This window comes from Fomitopsis serialis (assembly GCF_022376445.1).
Source record: "Fomitopsis serialis strain Sig1Antser10 chromosome Unknown B0H18scaffold_801, whole genome shotgun sequence".
NCBI classification, from domain to species: Eukaryota; Fungi; Basidiomycota; class Agaricomycetes; order Polyporales; family Fomitopsidaceae; genus Fomitopsis; species Fomitopsis serialis.
The window spans coordinates 1-10,351 of NW_025955761.1; the positions used below are offsets into that span (position 1 = coordinate 1).

Here is a 10,351-nt window from a genome sequence, read left to right on the forward strand (position 1 = left end):
TGTCATGCCCGCATGCGTCGTGCTCACCCGTACGGTTGGCCCCGCCGGCGTCGTGCCTGCATGTGTCGTGCCCATTGTACTTGGCTTGCCCCTGCTGTATGTCCGCGTCTTAAGTGTGCTGCTCGTGTTCGTTGTGGACACACTCTTCGCACTCGTCCTCGCCGGGCTCGTGCTCCGGGCTCCCTCTCGTGCTCGGTAAGCTCCAGCTGCTTGGCTTGTTCAGTGCGCTGCCGCTCGGCGAGGCCGTCTGTTCTCGAGGGTTTGTAATGTGGCATAGAGGAAGAATGGGCCGCGGCTCGTCACGCGCGTGTGTGGAATCCATCGATACATTGGGTGCTTCTGCAAGTACGCGGGACGAGTTGTTCTCTTCGTCAGCAAGGTGTACATCGAGCAGAACATTTAATGTACTCACTACACGACCGTCGGTCGTGGGTGAACGGAGCGCGCCGTCGGATGTGCGGCGACACGCGTCCGACGTGATGTCATGCGTAGCAGCGGGTACGACGTAGAAGTCGTCCTGAGTGACAGAGGAGCTGACATCGTGGCCAGCAAGGCGCACGACGGACATCTCGTTGATCAGTCACCTGCTGGCGCGGGCATTTGCAAGGGCAGCCGTGAATGGGGTGTCTGGCAGTGGAGGCGTAACTTACCTTTGAGCTTGATGCCTTCGCGCTCGTTCTATCCGCTCGCACTACATCATTCGCCTTCCTTCCTCTTCGCACTCCCCTCCCATCCTTCTTGCACCAGGCTCCTTGGGGGTTTCTCGCTCGATGCAGGACTTCTACGTGCATGCTTAAGTCCTGGGTTGTGCGGTGTGTCACCGGAGCGGCGTGTTCGGCCAGAGGTTGCCACAGCCTGAGTCGAGTGTTGTAGTGCAAAGGTTCACGAGAGGGACATGAAGTGTATATCTGAACATTCGGTGGATAGGCTGGGAGTTGAACGTTGAACGTTGACGGAGCAGGTGGGAGATGGTTGAGCGGGAAAGCGAGAGAACAGCGCGCCGTGCGAAGCGCTCAATGCGACTTACTACGCCTGTAAAGATTGTATGAACCTATGCATGAGTACTTAACTTCTCAGGTGTGTTTACCCGTGGAATTGCTCGTGAATCGGGCGGCGCGAGAGGTAGTAACTGCAGCGGCGGGTCCAAGGCAAAGAGGCTCTTCGTCTTCCCAGCCCGGAGACTACCCATGGATTTTGATTTAGAAGTGATCTAAACGTGATGGTAGGTTCTAAACTTATGGAAGCCGGGACGGTCGCGCTCGAGATTTCGGATTCCGACTGTTCGTGCCACCCGGCCCGTGCGTCCGCGCCACAGCCAGGTGGATGGACTCCGGATACCTTCAAGACTCTTCGTTATTCATTGACTTTCATCCCGACGGCAGTACCTGCAGTACACCCCGTCTTGCGCAATGCGCGACACACGGAAGAGCCGTCTGAACGTATGTATGTACGACTACTCTAATGCTCGGCTGACAACCATCAGTCGCCCTGCAGACCAATAATTCTACAGTGTCCGCACAAGCCCGTACACTGCATCCCGCCGTCCGACGTCCCGCACTCTGTCCGCCACGACTCGACGCGCGGAGCCTCCGCACGACAACGACCCATCTCGTGCACATCGACGGACGAGCCGCAACTCGTCAACATCACCGGTAGCCGTCTGCGCCTGCGTGCACGCCGTTTCCACCGCAAGCCGAACGTGTTGAACGTCCACGGCCTCAGGCTGCACGAATGCGGCCATCTGCGCGTCGCCCATGGTCAGCACAGCCGGGTACCGAAAGTGAAAGCACTCACCCACACTCGTCGTGCACCTCGACGGTGGACACGCCCCGCACCGAGCCCGTCTGCAAACAACACACCAGTTAGTACACTGGCAGACAGTACCCCACAGTACCGGCGCCGGTAAGCACTGTGACCGAGCGAGATCACCTTATGTAAGCTATTCCCTTATTGAGGCAGTATTGACTTGAGTGCGTTCCACTGGCATGATTGATGGTTCAGTGTATGCACTAGTTGTTATAGAAGTGTAATTTAGCTATATATGGGCATGAGCAAGGGTCCATGCATCTGTATGCTTCCGAAAGAGCACTGGGGGGCAGTCTGCGTACGCTTTTGGCACGGGAAGCGCCCGGAGGCGTTACTGTATCGGGTTCAGATCTCTTCCATATTAGGATAGCTGGTCAGACAAGGGCAATAGGTTCATTGTTTGCACTTTCTACATGCATCATACAGCTATTGTTAACTCATATTGCACAGCTTTATGCATTGTGCACGAAGTTTTAGAGGGGCAAGAGCACAACACCGAGAGGAGGGCAGAGATCCCGGCCCGATGGTGATTACCCAATCGGGCAATAGCTGTGGCTGGAGTGTGCCCGCCATTCGCAAAACAATTCCATTACAGACTATGGTCTCACCACATGGTTTAAAGAGCTACAAGGATAATATGCAGTCGTATATGGGAGTGTATGCCCAGATCTATATACAAATCGAACTGTTAATTGCATGTGATGCAATGTTTAGAACTGAGTAGTACATCGCCCAGCCAATCAGAGCCTGGATAATGGTCAGCGGTATGCGAGTATGTACATTCAGAAACGTATTCTGAGCGAGTCATGCAATACAGAGCCATATATACTGTATGGATACTGCCAAGCTCACTGTAATACTTGATAATTGGATACTTTCATGCACCAGAACTTCCTAGAAAACATCTGGCTGCGACTATGCATTTCTGGTTACAAATGACAGTGTATGAAGCTTGCGAGAGTGTGACACAAAACTGTTGATGTTCTTCCAGAATCTCACCCTATAAGATCATCATAGTATATGTACTACTTCTGTATAGGTGTAGGATGCAGCCGAGAGTGCTTGAGCATATGTTTTTTGTCACGAAATTAGCCGCTCACTACCGAATATGGCAATCATTACTTGATTAGGTATCGGGTGCTTCGCTTCGGTGCAATGTTCTGTGCTCATACTCGATGCATACGTTGACGCGACCGAAAAGAACACAAAAGCCACACAAAAACCCAACCGTGAGGTCGAGCAGTGGTATGCGAGGCCTCTGCGTCTATGAGATGTACGGGGGACTGTACAGTGGTCTAGGTAAGAAGGAGGAGGACGGACAAGACTCCGAACGACGTGGGAGAGCTTCGAAGATGTCGAAGACTGTTCGAAGACGAGGGCTAAGCCTCGAAGGTAGGAGGGGGAGTTTCGACAGACGTGTCGAACGAACGGTGACAAGGAAGGCGAGCGACGGCAGGAGAAGAAGTGTAGAGCCTCTCGGGGCAACTACGAGCTGGCGAACGTACTGGCGAACTGACTGACTGACTTCGAACGTACTGACTGACTGGCGAACTTGCTGACTTCGAACGTACTGGCTGACTGACGAACCTCGCTGGTGCGAGGTGAGATTGAGAGGGTAAGGGGGTCTCTGAGATTCGAAGGGAACAAGTCCCAGAGTATATACAGGAAAATACGGTCCGAAGACCAAGAGAGCCAAGTGAAACTCAAGAAATGATGAAGGAGAGTGATAAGGGAAACAGCCAATCGGCGAGTGTCACAGCGCTCAACCCGGACCTACTAACACATGAGAGAAACCAACTCGGCCTTCCGCAGGTTCCGAATAACGGACGACCGTCCCCGAACGGCGAAGGTCATAACCGGAGCCGGGGACAGTCCTCGAAGATATGAGACAGCTGCAGGAGTTCGCCTGGCTTACACGAACATGCCGCACCTCGACCCAACTTCCGAAACGTATGCTGCCCGCTACTACCGTCTCCTAGAGGTCCTCAAGACCGAGGGACTTGTCGAGCCGCGATACGATGCCGACAGTCCCGGAGAGTGGCTGGCTTGGGCCCACAGAGTCCGTTGGATGATCATACGTGCCTCCGAACTTTGACTGTCCTTTGAACCATCGAACCAACCTTCGAACAGCGATTCTTGTTCGAGTCCCGCAGCCGGGCCATCCTGCTAGCGAACGATACGCTTCCTGCTCCTAGGTCGTTCCCCGAGATCGACGAGTTGATGTGTTACCTCGACAAGGTCTTTCACCGCGATGGCAACCAGGGAGATATCCTAGGTTCGCCCTACCCTACGATCGCCTGGTCCGAGACCTTGGTGCTGCTCGAACAAGTCAACCAGGTCGAGTGTCGTCCTCTCGCGAACCCGCAGTATCAGCGCGAGTCGTTGATCCTGTCCGACTTTCGCCAGCTGCCCGACAACCTCGAGTCCATGGGTCGAGCGATTCACAACATCGCAGTCGACCACATCAGGAAAAACCACTTTCCCCCTCAAGACAGTCCAACACTTTTGAAGGTACTTTAATCGCTTCCAAGCGATTTTATTTTATCTGGAGCGGTTGAAAGCACTTCGGCTAGCTTTGACCCATTCGTTCTTTAGTAAAAGCACACTGTAGACTTTGACATCTATGAAGCCGTCTTGTGCAAGTTTACCAGATAGCCTATGCTCAATCAGCCTGCGTATACATTGAATATGATATTGGTACCTAGAGACTACTGTTCTACAGTTTGGATACAACGTTTATCTGACAGATACAGCACGAAAGTTTCACTACACTACCAGCATCGTAGTATTACATTGAGATTGGCCGCTAGAAATCCTCTTGCCCAATGAACTTGAACCCCTCGTCGTTCCAGTCAAAGTATCCCATTGGATCGTCCGTCTCCATCGCTTCCTCCCCCGCATCATTGCTGCCGCTGTTCTCGTCAGCGTGATCATCCGCCACCGGCCAATTCTGAGGTACTACGACCGTGCAGCCGGGTTCGTCCAAGGCAGGGCGCTGGGCCACGATTCCGAGGGGTCCGGCATTAACGACACTCCATTGCGCCTCCATGTACGCGCGTGGAAGGGGAAGCTGGGGCCAGACGTACTCCAGGTCCATGAACTGACGCTTCATGGAGCACAGCGGTTTGATGTCAGGGTAGATACCGTGGGCGTAGCTGTAAACCTTGGGCGTCGTGCCCACATGGGAGAGCTTGAAGATTGGCATCTGCTGGAGGGGCAAATTGAAGCGTATGGGGACGTTCCCTCTCAAGATCGTCAGGTAGAACGTCTCCTGGTCGACATCGTAGAGGTCGAATCCGGTCACGCCCAAGGAGCTGTGGCGTTCCTCCGAATCCTTCCACGGATTTAGGCCCGGAAACACCTGCTGCATGAGCGGTTGGTGGGCTGGACCGGGTATTTCGATCTGCAGCCCGAACGGGCCTATCTCGCAGAGGAGTGGGATGCTGATGGGCGAAGAGGCGTTCTGTATCCATCCAGAAGTCAGTATTAAGCTAAGTCGCTACAGAACTCGTGGAATGTACCTTTATGAAGAACAATGTCTCCACTACCGCAACCCTCGGTAGCTGTCCATCCTCACGCACCCGCAACAGAGGGGGGACTCGCACCTGGTCGGCGTAGAACTGCGCGACCGCCCCCAGAAACACCCACCCTCCCAGCCTAATCGGGTCGTCCGTCTGCCTCGTTGCGTCGACGTCCTCGAGAATGAGGCGCCGCTCCTCATCCGTCGGCTGCATGACATGATCGGTCTGGTGCATGGTGCAAGCGTCCGGTCCGTACATCGAACACTTGGTGAGTTAACCCGTTAGTACAACTGCCCATATTCGTCAATGAATCGCACGTACATAGTCATATAATTCTCCTATGTGTGCCCTGTCCAGGCACATGACGGTAATGTGAGCTAGACCGGTCTTGAAGGGGCATAGCTGGGTGGCTCCAAAGTACTCCACGGAGCTGATGGTAGGAGCTCTGTGGGTAGCAATGATGGGGAGGACTCTCCGATCGATGTAGATGCCAGCCATAGTGAAGAATGGGAGGGGAAGTGGCGAGCAACACAGGTAAAAGCGAATTTGAGCAAACCCAAGCAGTTGAAAGAGACTGAGAGCTCGTGGGAAGGTTCAGCGCGTCTTTGTTGCAATGAAGCGCCCGTGGCCACACCGTACGGTCGGAGGAAGTATAGATATTATTCTGAGGATTGGAACTCACGCTGCTCAAAATAAATACCCCTGTGTGCTAGAACGTTGACGAGTGCTGAAGTTATTCTGAGGTCGCCCAGTGAAGAGGATGCAACAGAGTTCGAGCACCTGAAAAACACTTGTTGTTCATGGATCCGCCGCTCAAAATGGGAGAGAAATATACGTTTCATTCGTCGCAGATACATGTCTCACTCACTAAATACAGGGAACAAGAAAGCCGTTGGGCCTGATCTCCCAGACCTCCACCTCCGAACGCTGAAACTCCTCAGCGGCCCTCTCGCCCTCGACGTATGGGATCTCCTTGCCTCCTGGGAGAATCTCCCAGATCTCCACTGCGTCCAGTTCCTCTACGCCATAAGCAACAGCCGTTGCAACCACACCATTTACCGCCTCTGATCTGTCCGAATTCAAGTCCGAGTCCAAGTCCGGGTCTGGGTCGAGCGTCACGAGGTTCTCCACTGTACACCCGTCTTCGCCCATGAGAGGTCGCACCGCAACAGTTCCTTGGGGGCTGCCACGGTGCTCGATTCTCCACTTGGCCTTAAGACATTTGCGGGGCTGCGGCAAGTCCACAGGACAGACAAAGTCGAAGTCCAAGAATTCGGCCTTCATGGAGCACATGGGAGGCATAGGCCTCTGGCCACCAGCGTATTTGTCGGCATGCACGGTGATAGATACCGCTGAGTCTTTGAAGACAGGCGTGTACTGGAGAGGGAAGGCGAGGCGAAAGGGTACTTGGGGACGCAGACACGCAGGGATGAACTTGTTGGCGGGGACGTGGAAGAAATCGAAAGTCATTCCGAGTGGTCCCCGATGGCTCTTCCACACGTTTAGCCCGCGGAAGAGCTGTATCATGACGGGTTGACTGAGCGAGATTTCTATTTCATCCCCGTGTATCTCCCATATTAGAGGGAGCGACAAAGGAGGATATGCATCCTAAACCAGAGGGCATAGCGTGAGCACGTCACAATACCGTTCTAGAGGCTCTACAACTCACCAAAGCAAACACCAGAGTTTCCACAACAACTTTCACGGACGGCCCCTGCAAACACCTCGGTATGAAAACTCCGACGTGACTCTCCAGTATCGACCCCAAGAGAACCCATCCGCTCAGCGTGGCTGGAGGATCCAGCGAGTCCACCGCTACCAGAGCTTGCATCCGAGCCCTCTTATTCCCTTGCTCCACGCTGCGCGTGGCTGGACAGACCGAGCAGTCGTACATCATGCACTAGAGTAGAATCGCAGCACGTCAATCTATGCCGAGGAATAGAATATATGCACTCACGTATTCAAACAGAACACCGAAGTACCTTCTCTCCAAGCAAACCACTGTGACATGGTTGATCTCCGGTCCCACTCGACAGCACCGCGAGTAGTGAGCAGCAATCGCATAGGTCGGAAGAGCTGGAGCGAGCAGCCGAAGCACTCGAGGATCAGGACGACCCATTCTTGTGGGTTAAGCAATCGGTATATGGTGCGGACAAGTGATCTGCGGTCCACTGTAGCGTTCTACTGAGTAAGCAAGTGGTCTGCTGTTGGAGCAAGAGGAGGGGCGTCTGCTAGAGTGACAAGTCGCCGGAGGAATCTGAAGCAGCGCGTCTCGCGTTGCAACCGCGAAGTGTCCGCTACAAGCGCTCACAAGCGAAGCTCTCGGATTTGTGTGCATTGTAAATGAATTAGAGATGGATATAGGGAACTACCACAACGTCTGATATGAGTACATTCCAGCCCAATTATTCAATAGAAATCTCTTGGCTTTGTCCAGTGCGTTCTCCGAGTTCCAATCCAAGGGAACAGCACCGCAGGACCCATCAGGGAAACCTGGTACAAGTTGACAGGACTGACGTATGTGTGAGAGGGGAATGATGTTGCCCGGAGGGAGCCCGTCAGATCTTAGCGGTGGTCGATTTAGCGTGTACATGAGGTGAACGGGATCGGCGGCACCTGCGAATCTTGTGTACCACTCGACGTACGCAAGTGGTTCTTTGGGCCACCATGCGGGTGAAGGTCCGCCGCCTTGGCGAGCCGGGAGCTTCTCAGGCAGCTTGAATATAACCTTTACTCTCCCGGCTCTTGTACCTGTACAGTTCTTTGTGAGAGGCCAGGTCGTGATGACGGAACTGATGAGCTTACCTCTAACACCTGTGGACTCCGCCTCCCCATTCTCGAGGACAATCACGGTGTCATAGCGTGCTTTCCGGCCTTTAACAACGGATCCCGGAATGGCCTTTACAGCATCTTCCTCCACCTTACCGTCCGACAGTGAGAACGGACTGAAGCGGAATTTATGGAACACGTCCACTCGGTCGAACGGTAGCCACGTTAGTGCGATATCTGTTCGACCCAGGCGAAGTTCCGGTGGCTGTATGTCGTTGATGAAGGCGACCAAGGCATTTGAGAATCCAGGAGCTTTGTGCTGCTCCTGGATACGAGCCAGATTTTGCTGAGGGGCTGGAGGATACTTAGCTATCTTGATGGCGTTCCCAACGTCGACGACCTCTTCTGGATGACAGGCGGCTTCCTCAGGCTCACCGTCCAAGTCCTCAGCTACCTCCTCCGCCTGGCACTCCTTTTGAAAGGCCTCGTATGCCGCCATCTTCTCTCGCCGTGTGATCCATTTCATCATTTGAGGGAACTCGTCCCGGTGATTCGAGGCGCGCCATGCCTTTTTGGCGAAGTCGATGTGGAGACGTTCGAACATCTCCGTGTTGTAGTTGTCCGTGGTTCCGAACTGACGGATGGAGTCGGCGTAATGCAGGAGTGAGTGAAATTTCGGGATGTTCAAGTTGTCGCGGATTCCAAGCTTGATCAAGACGTCTTTATTCTTGTGGTACGTCTTCAGAGCGTCGGTCATATACCCTAGAGTGGTGTCGTCGTGAGTCGGGTACTGCGCGAGATAGATGAAGTCTAGGATGGAACGGAAGGTGAGCATGACGCCCTTGGGTATCTTTCCCACAAGACAAGCAAGGAGTACGCGGGCCATCTCTTTTCTTTCCTTGCCCGACACCTGGGCCAGCGACGAGATCCCGTTTTTGAAGTGCCGGATGCCGTAAGCGCCTGGTAGACACCGGAGACGGTTGTCTAGTTCCTCAGGGCTGAGAAGGTCCTGGCACCACGAGACCAGGTGCTTGAACACCCCCTGGTACAGCTGATGCAACACGTCCGGGGTGATGGACATGTGGATATCAGTGTACGGCAGGTCCATCCAGAACGGCGTCTTCACACCGCCGCAGACCTCCTGTTCCATACACAGGGCGTCGGCGGCGGCGGCGGTGTTTCCTTCTCGTGCCTCCCGGATGATGCGTTCCGTCTCCTCGGGGGTTCGTGGTTCCTTGGCGACATCGTCTTGCAACTTGTCTGCAGGGCATAGGCACTTCGGGCACGTACCGTACTTCGAACAGGTTACCAGACACTGCTCAGGGTAGTCTGCGACGTACGAAGCGAGGATGGGGTGAACGTGGCGGACGGAGCCGTCACCGCCGGTGACCTCGATGCCGTCCAAGCCGGCTTGCACAAGAGGTTGCAGAATGATACGCATTGCCGCGTGAAAGAGTCTCTGGCCCCTCGCTTTCCGTTCACGCTTGCCGAGCTGCGCCTTGCCAATTTTGGTGACAGGCAGATATCCCAGGAGGATACAGGCGTGTTCGGTCGGTTTGCGGCGGATCACTCTAGGTATGTTGCCCAGGGTGAGGTACACCGGGTACGCCGCTTTGTTACCGGAGAACTGTGTGAGTTGCGTTTTATCTGTGGAAATAATGACAGGGGCGATGGCGTGCTCTCGAGGAATCATTTTCTATTGCCCACTCTTCAGAATCTTATGTAGCATTCCACATTATTGAATGGACACTCACTTGTACCGCATTCCACCACAGTCCCGTCCACATCTCGGTGAAAATACGCTTCGTCCTGGACCGATCAGTGAAGACACGCTTCGGTCGATACACAATGTACTTTGCGTAGGAAGGGTTGCCCAGAAGCGCTTGATTGCTTCAAGGATGTCTCGATATCGAACTAGATGCTTCTCATCCGGGCGGTCGGGAAATGCCAGAGATGATGTCTTCCAGGCTGCCCTGTCTGGGATGTCGTCGATCTTCATGAAGAGCTCCCGTATATCCTGAACGTTAGACCCAGCTTGTCAACGACCTACAAGCGTCCACTCTGAGTTGAGATTGGTCCAGCATAGAAATAAAGAGACGTACACCCGGTATGCTCAGAAATCGATTGAGCGACTTCTGACCGACGTCCTCTCGAACTATCCACATGGCTACACGCCAGTCGAGCTCGGACGCGAAGGGCTTCCACTTGCTGTTCGGGTCTAGCTGCTGTTGAGGCGCGTCTTCACCATCATCCAC

The 10,351-nt window shown here is 54.1% G+C and overlaps 1 protein-coding gene across 1 annotated transcript; it reads right to left on the bottom strand.

Annotated features, from left to right (window-relative positions):
* Positions 1-4,612: 4,612 nt before the first annotated feature.
* Positions 4,613-9,789, bottom strand: B0H18DRAFT_1132166 (uncharacterized protein; the record flags this gene model as incomplete). Its single annotated transcript, XM_048035539.1, has 7 exons — positions 4,613-5,269; positions 5,328-5,591; positions 5,649-5,901; positions 6,196-6,935; positions 6,997-7,196; positions 7,845-8,078; positions 8,133-9,789. The coding sequence occupies 7 exons, from the start codon at positions 9,787-9,789 to the stop codon at positions 4,613-4,615; spliced, it is 4,005 nt and encodes a 1,334-aa protein (XP_047884210.1).
* Positions 9,790-10,351: the final 562 nt, after the last annotated feature.